Source organism: Lathamus discolor, chromosome 6, assembly GCF_037157495.1.
Source record: "Lathamus discolor isolate bLatDis1 chromosome 6, bLatDis1.hap1, whole genome shotgun sequence".
Taxonomy (NCBI): domain Eukaryota; kingdom Metazoa; phylum Chordata; class Aves; order Psittaciformes; family Psittacidae; genus Lathamus; species Lathamus discolor.
In genome coordinates, this window is record NC_088889.1 from 63,808,495 (window position 1) to 63,829,378 (window position 20,884).

General features: G+C 34.3%; 1 protein-coding gene across 12 annotated transcripts in view; it reads right to left on the reverse strand.

Annotated features, from left to right (window-relative positions):
- Positions 1–20,884, reverse strand: part of ELP4 (elongator acetyltransferase complex subunit 4) — a 147,448-nt gene that overhangs the window by 119,714 nt on the left and 6,850 nt on the right. For 11 of the 12 annotated variants that reach the window (XR_010613556.1, XR_010613555.1, XR_010613557.1 and 8 more), the window contains exon 3: positions 12,372–12,493. Coding sequence is in view for 9 of the 12 variants with exons in the window: in XM_065683267.1 (XP_065539339.1) it covers positions 12,372–12,493 (122 nt within the window). In the remaining 3 variants the exon portion in view is untranslated. Of the gene's footprint in view, positions 1–12,371; positions 12,494–15,381; positions 15,429–17,020; positions 17,113–20,884 lie in introns of those variants that run through there. The other variant, XM_065683265.1, reaches the window with a different exon arrangement.

Consider the following 20,884-nt stretch of genomic DNA (forward strand, 5'->3'; position numbering starts at 1 on the left):
TCTCCTAACCATTATGCATGATATCTAGTAATGATGGCTTCTTCATGAGCACAAATAAAGGAATGAAAGGAAGGGACAAATATTTAGTACTAGAATGTTTAGAAGGATCTAATGGAAACATTTCTGGCTTTAAAAATAAATAGATAATAATAAAAAAGCATTGCACACAGGAGGATGTAATTGTTTTATGAGGACAGAACTGCAGCTTTGATTTAGACCTAGATTAGGAACAATGTTTTATTACACACTTCTGCTTTCTATCTTTCTTGCATTGCTGAAAAAGTGAACAACACTGGATGGAATCCAAGCACAGCGTTCAGAATTTATGCTCTTTGACTAGAGGAATGAAGTGCTACCAAGTTTTCTGACCCAGCTTCATTGCCCATCTCTGTAAGCTGGAATGCAAAATTACTCTTCATCTGCTATAAAGAGACAAGATTTGAGAACTAAGTTCATTAAACAAAGACTCTTGAGAGAGAATTGAGATGTGGTCTCAAGGGTTAAAAATATATAGAGCTAGCCAGGATCTCTGTTATAAGGTATGAGGTGTGAAGACATAAAAAGAAAAAATAAAATCCGAAAACTCCAGAAGAAGCAGCTCAATGGAAGTATGGGATACAAATGAAACATAACATAGAGCTGATACTGACCATAAACATCAAATTACAGTCACAGCTTTACATAGGCAGACACGGTATAAACAGACACACATAGAAATAAGACAATGAAAGTTTTAATCCATTTTGGATTTAATATTACACTAATTCAATATTAAAGAATACAAGAGAGAAAACCTGTGTATAGTTCAGTATGTAATCTTATGAACAACACGATTTATTTTTGTTTCTTTAGTATAAATTAACATAATACCTACAATTATTGATAACATTGTGAACAAATGTTTCTAATTTCAGGACAATTGTTTGTCTCTTTCAGTGGCTGGTCAGTACACTAATGGAAGCTATGAAAACATTTATGTAGTTGCTTCAACAGAGTTGCAGAAACAGGACAGCTGTACCCCTGTGTTTCAGCAGCTGAGCAGAAGATGCAAGCCATACCTTTGAGAACATAATTTTATTTTATTCACTTTCATTTGGCAAATGAACTCCAAAAGCTTGGTAAAGGCTGCGAAGGAGGATGGTGATGTACAGAGTTAAATCTTCAGATTTCTTACAGCTTGTTTAAAAGATACATTTGCATACCATAAACCGATACTAGTACAGTTGTAAAAATTAAGCTTTGTGGGTAGGAAAGCTACACAAAGATGGTAATTTTAAGTTAGTATTTACCACTTTCATTAAATTTACAGATTTATAGCGGATGTTCCAGGAAAAAAAAATTAATCGTGTCATTGTTTCCTTATACCTACCCAGAACAAAAGCAGGAAAACTTTCAAAGATTTCTGATGGGTAGGAGAAAATGAAAATAGAGCACTGTACTGAAAGTTTCTGAGAAAGTCTAAACACAAACATGAGCTGACAAGCACACCAATGCATTTCACATCTATGTGGATACATATTATTTGCATTTACTTCTAAGAGCATTATAGAGAGGATTTTAATTTAAAAACAATAAAAAAAAATTGAATTTCTAATGTTGTAACTCAGATATCCACAATAAATAGTTAATGAATCTTATTTCAAATTAAGGTGCTATGTTGAAAACAAACTACTGGACACTTAAAGTATTATGCAAATTTAATTTCCTGATAAGAGTTATTCCTAGATTTACATTGGCTATTGTAAAAATCTCTTTTACAGTGAAGAGCTGCTGACACATGATCATGTCAAAATATTGCTCAATTATAGTAATTTAAAAAAGGAAAAAAATCAACCTTCATTAAAAAACTGAGTTATGTAAAGGAATAAGCCCGCAGGCCAAACCAACATTTCCAGATGTCTCTTCCTTTCATTCAGCAAGATCAACTGGCTCCCAGGTACGACCTTTAACTTTTTATCCTGGTGAGTAACCTCTGTTTTTCAGAAAACAACTGCCAGTCAAGACAAGTTTGGAAGAAATCCTGAAATTCTGCTTAAGCATTTCATCAAACTCCCAGAGCTTGTGCCTGTTTCAGATCCTACCAGTGATGTAACAAGTTGCTACCTCATCCTGCTGTATTATGACTGAGCAGGCATCATTTCAAACACAAAGCTGAAATCCAGGAAATGGCACAGTTCACCTTTACTGGAAGTAAAAAGGAAAACATCACCAATATTTTTTTCAAGCTATTTCATATTTTTCTCCTCTAGAATCACTGCAAAAGCCTTACACTTGTACTACTAGTTCATTGTTACTATATAATAATAGGCAAAGGCAAATTTGAGACAGTTAGCTATATACGTTTGTTTTTATATACATCACACATAATGTGACAGAGGTCAAGACAGTAAGGGGTGAGAGATTCTCCAAGCATACATAAAACACAAGCTACTTCAATACCCTCATGTAACACTGAAAAAAAGTTCTTGCCTTGCAGTCAAACACAGAACAAAACCTTCTTACACAGCACTATATGGAAGGGAGACATTACAAACACTAGCTGCTGACACTCGGAACCTCAGTCCAAAATAATCAGAGGCAGACACACTATCAGTGCAACACAATTAGGCACTGTGGTATGCCTTAACTGCTGCTAAGAATGAAGCAGATTAAGAGATCAAGTTAAAATGGTTTTACCTGAAGCTAATAAAGACCCTTCTAAGTATTCATCTGAAATAGCCTTTTTTTGACAACATAGTTTAGTATAGTTTATTACCATGGCAGTCAGCACATACACTATTTTACATCAGGTTTATGCTGTTCTGTCCCTTGCTGCCCCACAGAAGGAATCAGGAGCACTCTCATGCCAAGAGCAACTCTTATTTCTCCAGTGGCTTTTCCAAAATGCATTGTCTAATAATTACCACATTTCACTGAAGAATATGTTTGTTAGATGTACCTTGTTCTTGTCCCTGTGCAAGAAACATGCTCACATGATGCATTGAGACTTAATTTCTGGGGCTGTTAAGACTCACAGCCATACAACTTTTATCTCAACAAACAACTTGCTCTGAATCCTATTCTTACATATGGAGGCTGTGAACCTCATGGCTTTTTAGTAGGCTCTGTACATAATACAGTTGCAATCTGGAAAAGGTAGTCTGCCTTTGAAGCTGATTGGTATTTTGAAGACCAATCGCTTGAGCTCCACCTGGTACATTAACTTGGTTAAACAGATTCCAAGATGTGGTATTTAGGCAAAAACAGGAGAAAAAAAAAATCGTAATCTTATTCATGGTCTATCTGTAATTTGAACAGTTTAGATAAAGATTAATGAACAGAACTAACAAGATTGTGATTTTCATCCTAACTTTACCACAATTATCCCAGCTTCTGTTTACCCTTGTTTCTGTCTCATTTACACTAACCTGTATGAAAGAGAGGCAGAACACGTGCTTGCTATATGAAGGTATGTCTCCGTTGACTAGAAGTCAACGTGCATGCCTTCATTAGCCTTGCAAAAGACTAAGCACAATATACAGATGATTGCTAATGTTGTTTTGCCTTAGGATGTCCTGATTCATGTATCCTAGTCCATAATTTTAAAAACTAGATCTTTGTATAAGCATATTTGGAAAGGAGGAGAGATTAGAACTGGTTAGTAGGCTTGGGACTGGAAGAATTACTGACAAAGAACACAGTTATATAAAACTGCTTTATGGGCAATACTGAAATTGAAATGATCCAAACATCTTCATATCCTCTTTTTATCTTCATGATAAATGCAACTGGAACAAAAGGTTCCCCTCTTCTGACACAGATATTTAAATGCTCTTTGTTTCAAGGAAATAGCTCTTTCCAAATCTGACCATGCCTGAGTGATACAAAGCACCCAAGAGAGAAAAAGTCTCTCATTGTCATAACATAGATATACTCATAGATAAAGGCTGGCTGTTAGATACATACTTCATAGCTCTTCCATGTCATGAAAAGTTTCATTACTGTCCAAGAACTACAACATATTCATCAATTCTCAGATTGTTCTTAAATCTAGAAGGAAAAATTACAGAAAGGGTGAGGCAGACCAGCAGCCAAACTAGCCACAGAACACCAGCTTTTCTGGCACAGCTATATAAAAATTGAACTGAAAACTATATAGCAAAACATGTACGGAGAGCAGTGGAAGACATTTATGAGCAATGTTTTAAGACAGGTAAACCTGGGCTTCTCCTCAAGATATCTCCTCAAGATACCTGTGTGAGTGGACTCAGGAGCAGTGATTTAGCACAACTGCCTTTCTCCCAGGTTCATTACAAATTAAGAAACACACTATTTTCCAGCAGTCTTATTAAATAATTATTTATGTTTGAGAACTGTACTTCTCTATCACAATGAAATAGCACTTAAATTCTCCTGAAAATATCAGAATTTAAAAAAGGATTTGGGATTGTGAGCCTGTTTAGGTTTAAATACCTTTATGTTCTTAGAATAAAACTCAGAATTTCAGAATACAAGATAATGAAAATGCTTAAAAGTTACTTCCAAAATTACATTCAGAATTTGGAAATAAAAGTGTTACTTAAACAAAAGACTAAGAAAAGGAGAGTTGATTTATCAGCCTGTAGTATCGCTATTTAATTTGTTTCTGCTTAAAAGTATCTCAGCTCCCACATCATATAGCTTTGAAAAGCTTTCGGACTGACAATATTTGTGGCATCAGGGTGTCAGCTCCTGAGAACTGTTACATTATCCCAGGCTAAGAAATGAGAAATCTCTCATAAGGTATATTAAAATCCAAAGCACACAGCAGTGCATTAGTTAAAAAAAGAAAAAGAAAAATCACCCCCCCCCCAAAAAAAAAAAAAACAAACACCCAAACCAAAACCACAGCATTTCTTGGGGTCAGCTAAAATACCAGTCTTTGCTCTGTAACATGGATACACAAAAAGGCAGACAAGCACTCAAGTTATTAAGTGTGGTTTGGCTGGGCGTTTGTCTTTGCGTAAGATGTAGTAGGAAGGAAAGAGAGAAGGAGGTTTGTTGTTATGTTTTAAAATAAAAAAAAAAAGTTTGGGAAAGAAAATTATTTTCCAAAGCGCTAATACTAAAGGACAATGCAATTAAATTTGTTTTCTACAAACTAAGCTTATGTAGGTTTTATTGCAAACAAGAAACAATTTCATTAATAAAACTTTCATCTTTGTAATAATGTGGAGTACAACCTGCATCTGTGAGCAAGCTAGGTCTTTCTGTGTTTGCTGCCACATTACTTTGCCTGCCTTGTTTTGGCAGATGCACGAAGCAAAATCAGATTCTAACAGTTTGACCTCTCTCGCTTCTTATGTTCTCTAGGGCATAATAAAATCCAAGATACAATCCCACAGCAGTTAATGGAGCTTAACCTCACACCCTCTTAATTACCAATGCATTACACCAACTATAGGCATCATACTCCTCTCTAAGCTATTTTACAATTCTAAAGAAGTACTACTGTGCTATTATTTAGCAGCATAATCCAAGCTGTATGTGAAATCCCTCTGATATAAAATCCTTTGATCCTTAGAGGTTTCAATAACTGTATAATTAATAGTACTTGAGAATTTAAAACATTATCTATTTATGTATCAATAAATATGTTGTTCACATGGTTTTATGCAGCTATTTTGCAATGCACTATCATCACAGGTATGATTAAAGAAATGTAGAATAAAAAAAATACTAAAGGGAGTACAGCTCACTGTGGAACTTTAACTGCAACAATATTTAAATAGTTTAAACTCACATGAATTTAAGGCTCTCTTTCAATATGTTAATATTTAGTATTTAGAGGACACCAGATGGTAAGTCAGGAAGGGTAAATATTTTCTTTTCAATAAGGTATTATATAAATGTTAGTTTTAAGGGTCCTACTCCCATAAGGGGGGAGGATTCTATTTTGATTGTAAACACTTGTGAAGACAAGGTCTACTGCTAAAGAACACAAATGACTGGACACAGAATTTTTCTCCTTTCAGTGGCCCTTGTACAACAATTTATTTCCATCTCCAGGTAAGGCTGTGCTACGGAAATTTTTATTTGACATTCAAAAGGAAGAAATGGATGTCAACTCAGGATAAATGAGAATTATGTGAAAAGGGAAGTAATATTCTTCTGGGTTAGGAAATAAAGAAGGTTAACGGAAAGTACTCTAGGGGGAATTTTTTTTTTTTTTTTTAACCCACAAGAATATATTCTCTACTTCCTATACACAGGAGTGAACCCTACAGTCACGTCATAGAACCCTTTGCTATAACTTCATTGCACTATGGCTCTGTCTCACACCACTGAAACCCAGGAACGCATACAAGATTAGATTTTTTTTTTTAATTTCATCTTTTTCTGAATCCGTTAATGAATGCTTACGTAAAAGATGAATACAACAAAAAAGAGAATGACCTAGTAAAAGAAATAATGTGAAAAAACTAAACAAAAATGAGTGCCCTTGCCCAAAATTCTGTAAACTCTGCTGCAATGTATAATGAGCTAGCTTAAACAGATAAAATAACAGTATTATTCACAAACACCTTTAGCACCATCAGTAACAGTTCACCAATTGAGCAAATAAATTCTACAGAGTTACCAAGTAGATTTGTAAAACAGTTATTTGAGAACACTGAAGCCTAAACATTTGGGGGTTTTACGCTACTACTTTCATGCTACATTGAACAGGCTAAGTAAGAGCTGTGTTTAAAAACAATCAATTTCATAATTATCATCATGAAAGAAAATATTGTAATAAACAGCCAAGGATTGCTAGACGGGAAACCTGAAATTTAAGCCAAACGTTTATTTCCTTTGGTTCTGTGAAATCTTTTTATCAGACTGGTTAGAACTTTTGACAAAGACTAAGCTTTACACTTTAGAGCGCTCCCAGCGTGGGTACTGCTTAAAAGGATTTCATTCTTTTTAAAGAGAAGTGATTTTTTTTCCAGCATCCTTTCACACCCATACAACTTCTTTGTGAAGTTTATAAAACTGTTTTGTCATGCAGAAAATTATATAGTATAATATACTTAAAACATTAGTGGTTTAATAGACAAAAAAGTAAAATTAGATATTCCATTTACCTGCCATGTAAGTAAGAAAAGTAAACAGATGAGCAAGAGCTATATAGTAAGGAAACTAGACTTTTCAAAGAAACTTTCAAACTCTGAGACAGCTGCCAGGGTTGGCTTCAACCCTAGTCTTTGTGCCACAAGGCTATCTTCACTTCAGAAAGAGAAATAATAGGTGGCAGGAAAGTTCAGCAGTGCTGTAACTGTAATTGGATTTCTGTGTATTAAGTGATAACATTGAACAGCATGCAACAGCTGAACCACTGTAACAAGCTCATATATTTTGCAAATACCATTGGGAAAAAACAGGATAATAGGAATGTAGCCCTGTTTGCATATGCATTTTTACCTTTCAAGTTGTGACGCTTTTAATTTCTTTATGTAGCACCTAAAAATATCAAATGACAGAAAGAATACCCCTTGCATTCATACATAGCTTCTTTCCCAACACAAGATAGTGAAGAGATAGGAAAGAGTTAGGCTAAGTGCTCTTTGAAAATGGAAGCCTGGTAAGCCCTAGTCACCAGCCTGCTCATTTCTTTCAGGTTTCCATTCTTCCCTTTGACAAAACAATGTTTTAGAGTCATATCTATAGGGAAAAATGTAAGCATAATGGCTAGAAGTACTTTGCTGGAATAAAAAAGTCCATGTAGACAGCTATTTTGTTTCAAGAGGTTGTTTGCATACATAGCAATACAACACTGAGGCTGTTTATTTTTTGGTTTTGGTGTGGGGTTTTTTTAGGGGTTTTTTTTTTGTTTGTTTGTTTTTTAATAACCTTGGAAATATCAGAAGTACATTTTTGCTACATTCATTCTGCATTCGTCTTCTCAGTGGGAAAAAAGTGTGCACTTTCTGTTCTTCAGCTCCGCTCAGTATAACCAGTTTGTTGCAAGTAAGATTATTTTCCCTTCTTTTCTAAATGACAAACTTAAGCGAAAACGCTGTATTTAAAATGTACTTTGAATTTTGTTTTGAGATCTTTTCCACTTGTTCCTGGAGGTTTTTCTTTTTTTTTTTTTTATCTTCTCCCCATTGTTTATTTAATAAATCATTACACTTCTCCACGTGACGTCAGCTTCCCCACCAAGTGATGCTGCATTCTGACCTTCCACTGCGGTATCCTACACCACTAGCGTGGTGTCTCCTGACTGACTTGACTTCAGGATATACCTAGCAAACACACTGAAGCTGTGTATCTGATACCTAGGCACACTAAGAGCTTTACTACTCAAAAGAATCTCCAGCGAGCAAACAGTTTGCACATTTGTTCAGCTTCAAACCCAGATGTACAATGACACCAGATGTGTAAGGTGAATACTGGTTTATGCCATTTTATGGTAAGCCTCAAAGGATTTGACTGAAGGCAAAATTTTGGGGAACACATTTCCTTCTAGGAAGCCTATCCTCTATAGGAGAGTAAGGAAAAGCATCCCACAATATGCAGCAGGCTCACATATTATGTTCAAATACATTTTTGTTCTTGAATGATGCGCTCTTTATCCTCTCTTCTTGCATAAGAACCTATAAAAGGCAATCTCAAAGGAGTCCAGAAGTATCCTGCAGTAAAATTCCAATTTGAAAACAGAAATTGCATAAAAAAGCAGTAATCTTTTTCCAAAAGTTGTGTGATTAAAAAAAAAAAAAAAAAAAAAAGAAAAAAAATAAAGGTCTATCTCAGCAAAATACTTTTCCTATGGAACAAGTTAAGTTAAACACTTTTCCATAGGAGATGAACAGACAGAGGTCTAGAAAGCACCTCTCAACCTCCCATTTTTTCACCTCATGCTTCCAGGTTCCCAGTGGAATGGTCATTGATGTAATATTGCCAAGGATCCCACAGGGAAACTGCTGGGCTTCAGTGGATGCTGCTTTCTGTTTCCCAGCATGTATAGTGACCAGTAAGTCTTCCTTTCGAGAAAAACTTTGCACAGGCTCCCCAGTAAAAGCAACTTAACAGAGAGCACTCTTTATTGTTAAGATTGACCTCATAACTAGCAAATACAATTCAATTTTTTCTCACTAAAACTGTTCTCCTGAAAGGTATAGAAAAAAAATTAGGAAAAAAGGCAAATAAATTTTTCTACAGGCAGTTCTAGAATTTTAGTGCCAAATCCAAAGCAGAAAATGTGAGAAATACAGAAATTCAGCCACCACAAAGATTTAAGACTGGAACCATACTTTGACACTAACAAGGATAAGAGGTGTGAAGAACTAAGCTGTTACACAGTTACACTGTTTTTATGGCTTCCAGAAGTCACTCTGATACCCAGCCTAACTTAAAGTGCATACAAGCCTGTTCTAATTTTGGCTACAGTTCAAGCAAACATTCAACTCCCTTGCTTGCTGTTTCTTGCAAAAAGCATAATAGTGTTTAAGATTTCCTTTGTTATAACTATAAACATATACTTAAATCTGTATGTTTTCAAACACATACACTATATGCAACTTCAAAATAGCTGGCATTAGAGTGCTAATTATAAAAAAAAGTATAGTCACTAAATGCAGTGACATTAAGGAAATATGATATGAGAAAAAAAATTACCTACTTTACTAATTTCTCTTTGGTTTTAAGCTTGAGCACTTAACAGCCTATCATAATTTGTGGTCTAAGCTTAATAAGGTATGGTACTGAAAACTGAATGTTAAGATGTAATGTTTCCCTCTGTTATTTTATTATTATATTAGTTTTCCATTTACCAATGCAATCAGTTTTATTTTATGATCAATCACAGAAGTATACCATACTGTTTCTCACATTATATATATTCCTCAGTATTTATGCCCTTACAGTAAAACGTTGCCTTTTGTTGAAGAACATAGATTGAACAGAAATGCTCTGAAATGTTTAAAATACTTTCTAAAACCCAGTATGCACAGTTCAGTAAGTTTTACCAGAGGCGTATAATTTTTCAGCATTATGTTTTAATGCCAGTTTCCTGAAGGAGCTTTGACTACAAAAGGTATGAATATGTTTTCAAAGAATGATGGATAAATTGGTGGGTGGTAATATAATATATCTTAGGCAGCTGATCAGGGATTTTTATCCTCTGCTTGTCTTTTACCTATACACAATTTCAAGATAATTATGGTCTCTAAGAATGTTTTTTCCCCTTCTTACTACCAGCAATATTTGTCTTGTTTATAGGTTCAAGAAACTTCCAATCACATCACAAAATTAGAATAGGGCATTTATGGCATCTTAGCAAAGAACTGAATGTATAGACTAACCACACAATATGGACATAAGGCAGTTAATGAACTGCCTTTACATAAAACACCAATTAGAATACTAGTTATAGAATATATTGAATCCATACTTGAATTTTATAAAATAAAACCCAAGCATAAAGTGTATAATTCAGGTTGATAATGTGCCATTATTTACATTGCCTTTTCAGTAAAGAATACAGTCTCATTAAATAAAATGGAAAGTTATTCAATGGTCAGATATGTTATACTAAAACCCTGATCTGATGGAGACATCCAAATCCCCAAAACCTCATTTTTATGACAGTAGAGGACTTCCTGAAATACCTGAAGGTTCTCTCTTTTAAAAAAGCCAAGTGAGGCAGTCATAGGGAAAACTCCTCCACTTTTGTGATTTGGAGACCTAACTGTGGTCAACACCAGCCTTTTTCTAAGTGGGGCAATAATGTATTTTAGGTAACATATATTGGCATTTCAAGAAGTGCCTAAGCTTTCACAGTGTATTTTTTAGATTGATGCCTAGCATATTACAGGGTTATTGCACTGAAGCAATTTCAGACAGCAATAGAAACCAGAGAAATCAACTCTACTGTGTCTTGTTAAGCAAAGGAAGTGTTGAATAGTCACAGTAACAGCAGAAAAGCACAGGCAAGAATACTGCTAGAAATACATAAACACAAAAATAGAGGAAGAAACCAAAATTGTTTTCCTCAGCTTTCCTGTAGCAATATTGTCCTTGCATTTATAATCCTTTATAGTAACACCAACATGAAGTTACACCAGAGGAATGCAGTATTATTACCTAGTATTTACCCCTGAAAAGTTAGAAGGAAAACTTATTCCAAATTAAGACTTCAGAGCTCAGTAAGTCAGAATGACCACAAACTCAAACTGGTACAAGAAGGAGAGATGCAGTAACAATGTCTGTTGGTTGACATGCAAAAGCATAAGAACCAGAGCTAGGAAAAATCTAACATGCTATGAACGACTGATTCAAAGGTGAAAGAAAAGAAGAATAAAATGTATGCTAGCTGCTCTATTTTAAGCAGTTTTAGTGCAATGCAATGAAAACATTAATTTGAATTATTTAAGTTTTATGAGAAGAAGAACTGTAGTCATCATGTATTGTATGGTCAATGCCTTAATCATCAGTTTTTTAAAACAAATATTATTTAAAAACTTAGCATGTTCTTATGCAATTCATACTTCAAACTAAAATTTTAATCTATTTGTTCATGCTGTGTTCTAAACCACAGGAACAAATTACAAATATTTCACCCCTAAATAAACCCTCTTGAGGCTCAAGTTCATTAAAAACATCTTAAGATTTTTCATAACCACAATCATGCAATTTCATCAAGAACATACTTTTTCCTGAAAACTGAAGACAGTATGCAGTAGATTAGGCATAAAATATATCATCACAAGGTAGGAAAAAAGTAATAATTTTGTCCAGAAATAGTCTCTGAACACTCTTAAGGAAATAGCCAAACTTCACTTGACGCAGAATAATCAGTAAATTATGTTACTTTTGATACTAGAAAAAAGCAGCCTTAGAGAGACACAAAATATTTAACGGCATTTGGTAAGATCATCCTCACACTTCAGCATTTTTTTCATTGTTGATTAGGCTTTTTCCCTTATACAGTTTCCTGATAATGAAAACTATCAGTGTTTGCTTAGAAGCACGCTGAAGTCTGAAAGGAACCTTTCTGTATAACCTATCCAAAACTGGCCATGTTTCCTAGTAGAAAAAAGACAGAATGAAAAGTATGTGTAAAGAAGTCACAAAGAGGTTAAATTATATTTTGATTTTCTATGGGAAACTACAAAAAATATCTACACAAATTGTACAGTTTCCACCACAATATACTGGAAGCAGCTTAACTACTCTTCCTAATAGGCGGGTGGAAACTGCACACTGTTGGGTTTACTCAAACCATTCAACTAATCCAGCTAGTCTGTCTGGTTCTTATGAATCACCAAGATTAATTAATTTCTTTCTACACCATATATGAACTTTAAAATGTATTTCAAGTCATCAAGAGATTACAGCTTTACTTGTAAAAAATTATGAGTGTTCTTTACCTTTAAGATGTTGTCAGGATGCTCTTTAGCAGAAGCAACAAACAAATCATGTCCACAGACAACTCCCTCTGCGAGAAAATACTTGAACAACAAATTGGAGTAAAGACCGTATTTATCTTCCTCTGTGAAAACAAGAACAGTTGGATTTTATTTTTGGTTCTTTTTCTGGGTTTTTTTTTCGTTAGATAAATCGCCCACCTCCATTTTCACAACACTGTAAAAGCCCTCTGTTGGTCTACCTCCTAGAGTATATAATGTACAACTGAGATAATAGGTAAAATACGATTGCAAAACTTTAAAAAATAATGATTGATAATAGTATATTCCTCATTTTTCAATATCGTCTCACATATCCAATCAAGTATTGGATTCTAAGACATGGGTGGGTTACAGCAATATCTTCCTAATAAGGTTTCCCATAAGTATCAACTAAGATTAGGTTTAATGGGAAGGGAGATTGTTAATTTAGGACGCATGTTAATATTTACGTTCTTAAAGCTTAAAATATTAATCAACTTGCTTAAAGCAGCTACTAATTGATGCTTTTCAAAATTTTAACGTATTTGGCCTTTAAAGCTATAGCAAGGCATAATTTCTTATAGAGACTTCCTTACACCTGCTTTCAAAACTGAAAACTACAAAAATAGGCAAAACAAATGGATACATTGAAAAGCCAGACAATCTGCAACACCATTTTTGAAAGGTAAGCAAAGCAAAACCATTAAAACATTCAAACCATACACAAACTTACAGTTTAAGAAGTCAGACAGTACTTGTTGACAGACATTGTGGATAAAATACTACTGAAATAAAAATACAAACCCCACTGACTTCAGAAAGGTCAGCATTTCCTTTGGCTTCTTTATTGCATGTTAAATATCAGAAATTACCAGAATCTGAAAGTCTTACTAAGCTTCATACAATTAAAATTACCATAACTCAAAACTATGGGGGAGTGAAAGTGAATGAGCAAATAGCAAATGAAATTTGAATCATCTCTGATTTTCTTTACTTTCAGGAAATACAAATAACAGCTTAGCAAAAAGGATTCTTAGCGCTATAACTACCTGATTAATTAGCAATAAATCCAGTAAAACTTTAGGTCATGCTCTTTAGAACAGGTATTTCTGCCATTTATTTAGAAAGATATATGCAATATTTTGTCTGGGAGAAAAGTAAATGCAACAATGTAACATTTCACTTTTCCATTTTAAATCTGGCTGCTGGAAGATAATACACAGGGATGTTATGACAGAAAGACAGAGAGACATAGATTTTCTTTATACAGAACCAACACGACTTTTAATCCCTTCTTGGGATTTGGAAACCATTTCCTCCCTTTTATAAATCACATACAAAAATTAAACAAAAAAACACAAAAGCAATAATAAAGGCTGAAAATAAGAAAGTTGTCATTCATAGCTAAACTTGTAAAAATACTAAAGAAGGAAATAAAAAAATAATATAACTTTGATATGTACCAGAACAGTATGCTTTGGAACTTAAGAGTCAAAAGAATCAATAAAGTGGAGTGGGAGGAAAGAATGAAAGGCAATACATATCCAAATAGGAGAAAGAAAATTAAAGTAATGGGGAAACTTCAGAAACAAATTACAGAAAAATAGTGTTGCACTATTAATATCATGTACAAGTACTGGTACTTTCAGTGTTAAGATCAACTAGAGAAAAATTCAAACCACAAATTTTCAAATTCTCTGGGAAAGAAACAATTCTCCAGAGATATCCTCCATGGGATATTGGGTGAACTAGAATTTATCTCCTGCCTTTTTTTAATTTTTATTTCACTTTTAAATGTAGTATTTGCGTTTTTTTGTTTTTTGGTTTTTTTTTTTTTTTAATGGTAAAAAAGTATATGGCATAAACTTAAAATATGGAAGATTTGTTTCGTTCATTTCTTCAAAATAATTCCCAAATATGCTGCATCAAGACTACTACTTTGCCGGTAAGGAGAAATACTTACTTAAAAGTTTCTCTTTCATTAAACCTAAGAAATTAACTTGAAATCACTCTAAAGTAACATTTCAAGATAGAGAAAAATCCTTTAAAACACAGTCCCTAAGACTGTACTGGATGTCCAAATAAACCAAAGGGAATAGAGTAATTACAACATTCTTGCTCCTAATGTTAGCCATTGATATAGCCAGCTTATTGTAGAGTCTGAGGGTTTTAAGAACTCAGATTGTATTAATATAATTTACCTTTGATACTGTTAACCTGCCTAGCAGGCCATACTAACCTTCTAATGTACTTCCAATAACACACCTTGTAAAAATAATGGTCTAGTGAAAAATATGTACAGATCAGTACCACGGAAAGTTCTGCGCTGACAAAAGCTTCCTGTCAACAGCGGGCGATCCTTGTTCATCACAGCATCACAGAACTACAAACTCCAATTTTCTTGAAAGTTTGGATCTCTTAATTGAATATGTTATAAAGTTTACTCTTGCATGCTTAAAAAGCTATTAACTGTGTTACTGAAGAACTGTTTTTCTAGTAACTGAGCTCCACACATTGTGTCATAACCAAAGATGTAGATCCATGTATGAGACTAGGATGGAGAGAAGACTCAATTCAGATAAAACTGAAGGACTACTGTTGCAGAAGGAAAAAGTAAAACTGGCACTATTTAAAGTTTTGAAGAAGTATTACAGTCTTATTTTGTAAGTATAGTCTTTGGAGCCTGCTAAGATCTTAAACTGCTTCAACAAGAGGAAAACGAAACACATAAGCAGAGTAATTCTCCCTTCTAACTGGAGTCCAGGAACTCATACATACAGCTCCTACACCCCTAAGCATTTGCTCTCTCTAGTTACTTATGCTTTGGCTGCTTACTCCAATATAATTGGTAACACAATATTCACAGTATATTGACTTCCACGTGCTAACCTCCATCTACAAAGCTCCCAATTTAAGAACAAACGCTCACTAGAAATCAAAGTAACAGCATGTTATCTACTTATTAATTATTTACTTAAATTGTCTGAGCTACCTGAAAGAAGCCACCAAGCCTCCCATGTAATCATATCACTGAAGCACCTGTCAGTGGAGGGAGAAAATTTTGTTAGACCTCCTTTCCTTTGAACAAAATTGGAAAAGGAACACTAGTGAGGTGCTCTGGAAGAATCCTAAACTGTCATCCTTGGTGAATCAAAAACATCCAGAATTTGAGGCACAGAGACACTGAGTTGTATCGCATATGGGCAGTGCTTAAATTACATTTAATAAAGTATAAGCCAATATCTCAATTGGTCCAAATATTTTATGGTTTGAGTGTGCAACTATACAGAGAGTCTTTCTGGATCACTGTTTTGATATTAATTATTCATTAGAAAGCAAACAACATACTCAATTTTGTGCCAAATTTAACATCGAAAGTCCATAAACCATGGATAAGTATAAGAAATCATACTGTGTGGTGATTGTTTAACTGAACTAAGAGGAAATAAGGTTATAGTAATTAAGAAGAATTTTTACTCAAATTTTATTTGAAACACTAAAATATTAAACTGTAGAAGTGAACATGGATATATACCCTTTCACTAACCTATCCATGATCATAATTCATTTTCTTGAGTAATAGATTTATTTGTAATATAACAGAACTACAGAGGTTCTTACACTGCCATACCCTTTCAAAGCATGATTTTCAAAACAATAAGGAATTTTCAATTTAGCCAAATAAAAGCATTAACATTCTGTATAAGTACATGTCATTTTAGCATTAGTATTTCCTTTGGTCTTCTTACATTGATTTTCAGCAAACTTTAAAAAGTAAAATTAAAGTAAAAATAGGAAATGGACTACTGGAGACTGATCTAAATATAAAACACCTTATAGTCTGCTACAGTACTCTAAGGATGAAATGTGTCTCAGAAAGCCTTTACAAACAGTGAATCTAGGATTGTTGAAGTCAATGCATCTGTAAGAATCCCTCAGTTCTTCAATTTGTCAGATAGAGGATGGCTTTTTATTGATTCATTTCTAGGTCACTAAACTTTTGTGGTATTCAAAAGATCTAAAGTGCACCCATATGGGGCTTTTCTGATAGCATCCATTGTAGCCTGGCTTCAATAGTTACTATTCAAAACCATAGGAGTACAACTTTCTTCTTGTAAATAAACAAACAAATCATTTAGCACAGGTACTTCAGTAGCTTACTGATTACTTTCATGGATAAATTGAATGAAAGACTTTGAAATGTATTTGTTTTCTGATAACACTTGGACTTACTATTTTGAAGGCTAGGATAAAGTCTCAAATTGTTATCATTATTTTAAGAATTACACCCTCATCCAAAAGAACACTCATTTTGTATGTGTAGGAACTAACACGTAAGTGCATTTTAGTCAAATACTTAAGACAAGCCTGGCCCAATCTTTATTCTTAGCCTCCATATGAAGAGCTGTACTGTCGGCAGCCTTTATTGTGAACTTTATTTCTTGCTAATAAGGTGCATAAACAAATAAGACTCTAGCAGCTGCAGACTATTTTCTGGGTCCAGCCACCCCAAGTCGCAAGCCAGTCGACAGCCTTCTCTGATTCTTTTTGAACAAAGAGCGTTCTACAGCTAAGTAGCAGGTGAGTAACTAGTGAGGCGTAAAACTATACAAGGAAAAGAGATTATTTACCTAGAAGTTATGCATATTGTTGCCAGGACAAAACCTCTTCTTATCCTATGGATAAGGACATAAATAAAATAGTTCATTGTGATCATTATCCACTGGTCTCTTTCCACAATAGCATGCTTTCATGGATAAAAGGGTCAAAGAAAAAGCAGTATTGTCAGTATCAGTGCAATGAATTCCAACACATAACCATGTTGAAAACTATGGATAAAGACGAGTGCCTATCTACGGCTCTTTTCACCCCTACACTGTACAGGCTACTGAACACGAGACACATTATCAACGCTTTTGTGCACGGACTGTCTGTAGCAACTACTCAGACAAATCAGTGGGTCAGAGAATTAGAAACAAAATTTTAAGGCAGTGGAGTTTATCTAGGGCACAGAAAATAAAGTGAGCAAATATAAGTGAGGCACTGTAAATATATAATTTATATAAAAATTAAGGACAAAAATCTCACCTAATTATAGGTACAGAGGTATTCATGTTCCAAGAGAGGGATGGAGAATAAGCACTGTAACTTGAAAAGTAACAAAAAGTCACGAAGAAAATCCACCATCCAACAAATACGCAAAGATAGTATTTATAATAGCTGACTTTTAAACATCAGTATAATAAACAGTATGAAGATCTTTGAAAGACTACAGAGGCAATTTGTAGTATAATTACTTAAAATGATAAGCCATAAGAGGAAAACATAAGACTGTAACAATGTAATGTACAGATAGCTGATTTTTTTTCTCTGTACAAAGGTTGCCCTAAAGCTGCCAAAAGCCTGTCATAGCCTATCACTATTGATCATTTTTTACCAGATAGTTCTATAGTGTGGTACTGTGACCTAAGGTGTGTATTTCTGAAGCTATAAAACATCTCTCTGAATTGCTGCAGGTTATAAGATGTGATTATTTTAATAATCTGAAATTCCATTTAAAAGATACTTTACTAATGTCCACATTTACTAAGCTTGAGGGGATATACTTTGTGTCACTTGCATTTAATTAGCACATGCCAAAATGGAGTTGTCAAACATATAAGTTACAATATTTGGCATTTGGCCATACTTCAGGAAGGTGAATTCTGGTAACTTGTATTTTGTAGAATTGTATTTAGCAAATCACTGCTTTGTACCTCTTCTGAGATTGAATTTTCAGCCTTAAAAAGATGACAAATTCGATTATGTTGACAAGTGAAGAGAGCTCTTACCATTCAGGTTAAATTGCATGTCTAACAAAAATAATAGTAGCTAATTAAAGTAGCTGAAACTGCTTCAAGGCTTAGAATGTACAAGTATAGACCTGCTTTTAACCAGACAACTTTAATTTTTAATACTGACCTCAGCTACCAACAAAAAACCTCCTACTAATAATCTTTAAAACATTTAGCCATCAATGACCTTGTCAAAACGAGAGCATCTTAAAGGTATGTAAGGATGGGTTCTTATAAGGTACCTAGGACAGACCTATTTGAGTGTGCTGTAACTCACTAAGTAGAATGCATTATATAAACAAGGTTTGTATGTAAAAAATGAAACAACATCCTCCTGGAAACACTACCCAAGGCTGGCAAAACAGACATGCAACAGGTTGAAGTACACTGGAGGGAGGAGGGGAAAAGGAGTGTGCTTAATCAACATCTATACTATTTGTTTTGAAAGGGGAAATTCTTCTAGAAAGCTACTCTGGAGCAGTTTACGACAAAACAACAAAGTTGCCTCACATTCATGCTGAACAAACTGTTTTGATTGTGTTAAAATTTAATTTCACGCAGAGTCAGAATACTTGTTTTACTGCTTCTCCTAAACCCAACCTTTTGCAACTAATTTTTGCAACTAAAGTACTGGTTAAAATCCAAAACATTCTTGCTGTATGGCCAAAACCCAGGAAATTTCAAGTTCTTCTAGTACCTAGAAACTTGCATGAGACTACCATGGGCTTAACTCTCTAATTCTCATATAAATAAAACACTGTCAAAAGAATATATGATAGAATTAAGTTCAACTGAAAATCATGATGCTTGTTATTATGAATTAAGTTTTAAAAAACTGTGCACTTGTATTTCAAACAATAGTTTGCAGTCTTAGCAAGTAACGTGTGCTTTTACTGCATCTTCAGAACACAACAGTTAAAATAAATATTTTAATACCCTGAATCTACTATTATTTGGTTAAATTAACCAAGATAACGTGTCAAATAATGAAGATGAGCATTTAATTTGCAAAGGGAGCTAATCCAAAAGTAATGCAATTTATTCTTGCCTTAGAGAATGTTGAAGGAAGGGGGAAGAATTTAACCTTTTTATAACACTTGGAATACAACGCAAAAGATCTTCCTAGGAGGTTTATCACTGACAGTTTCAATCCTGTATAACATTAAGCTTGCCTAGACTAATCTCTTGACAGAATTTTTTTGTATACTGACAGGATAGTCTAACAATGTAATTAACAATTCTATCTGCACCAACTTTAAAACTTAGTTTAAAAAATTTTTGATTAGTGACTCATGAATAAACATAGGTCTTACTTTAAGACTCTTTGTATATAATTATATGTTTCAAAATAATATATGGGAAATCTTATTTTGGGAAATAAAATAGCTTTCAAAACTAAAAAAGAGCTTCTCCTTCATGTTTCTGTGAAGCTAAGTTTGGTATCAGATCACAAATAACCAACATAAGTAAATTAAACCCCACTACTGAGTATTGCCAGCTATGCAGTCAGAGGAGGGGAAAAGAGAAAAATGAGGTAAATATCCTCCCATTTTCAAATCATTGAGAGTTGTCATCTTTTTCATTAGAACACACAGCTCACTCTCACTGCACTTACTTTGGTGCTACTAAGGTCAGGTCAAGTAGACATCTAACCTGATGCTCAACAGTAGCCAAAGGCAGATATTTAGGAAGAGGTAATAAGAACTGAACAAGCAAATGTGATGTTTCACCCAAGTAGATGCTCAGCCTCACACCATCCAGAGGACTCAAAGACTTCCTTAGCTGGACTTGGTATCCACTAACCTAGCAATGCAAATTTTTTTCTCTTCCATCATGCTGCCCAGAGACCATGATTTTTTTTTTACATTTACATTTTTTTACATTCACAACAGCCTACAGTTCACTTGCATATCACCTGAAGAACAACTGTCTTTTGTTTAGTTACAATCTTCCAGCTAGTAGGTTCATTTGGTGTCATCCAGTTCACGTGCTGGAAGGGTCAGTGAATATTGTAATGGGAAGAAAAACCAAAATTAATCTATGACGTGTAAAATATGATAGGTTCTAATTTTTTTTCTTCTTCCTTTGTCTATAGCAAGATTGCAGCTCTTCTCAAACTGAGTGAGAAAAGAAAGATCTTCACTGCAAGCAGTAAGACAGAAACCTACAATTTTTCCCAAATTTACAGAAATTTGGATGAAATTTCATGAGAAAATTGAGCTTAACTGGCAGTTTCTGCCTTCACAAAGGGCATCTACTTTCTCTCCTAGTCCTCACTGTGCTATCCCTCTTTACCTTGTGCTGGCTCTGGTACTCATCTCATGTTAGTGAGCTGATTCAGGTCACTAAACAGACAGAAAGGTTTCCGCTCTTCAACTGGGTGAGTTTTCTGTCAGCTTGGGAGAGTTAAGAGTTGAAAAGCACTAGCATCAGCTTAAGGAACAACAAAATTGCACAGCCATGAATGGGGAGAAGAATTTGAACAACTTCTTTCAGCAACAGTGAACTGCTGTATCTCAAAAAAATGTTTCAAAAAAAGTTCTCAAAAAATGTGAACTTGAACAGTAGCCCTTACACAAACAGTGGCCTGCATGGAATTAGGTAACGTCAGTTATTTTTTCTGGCAGCCAACTATTCAAATGACTTAATCTGCACCACAAC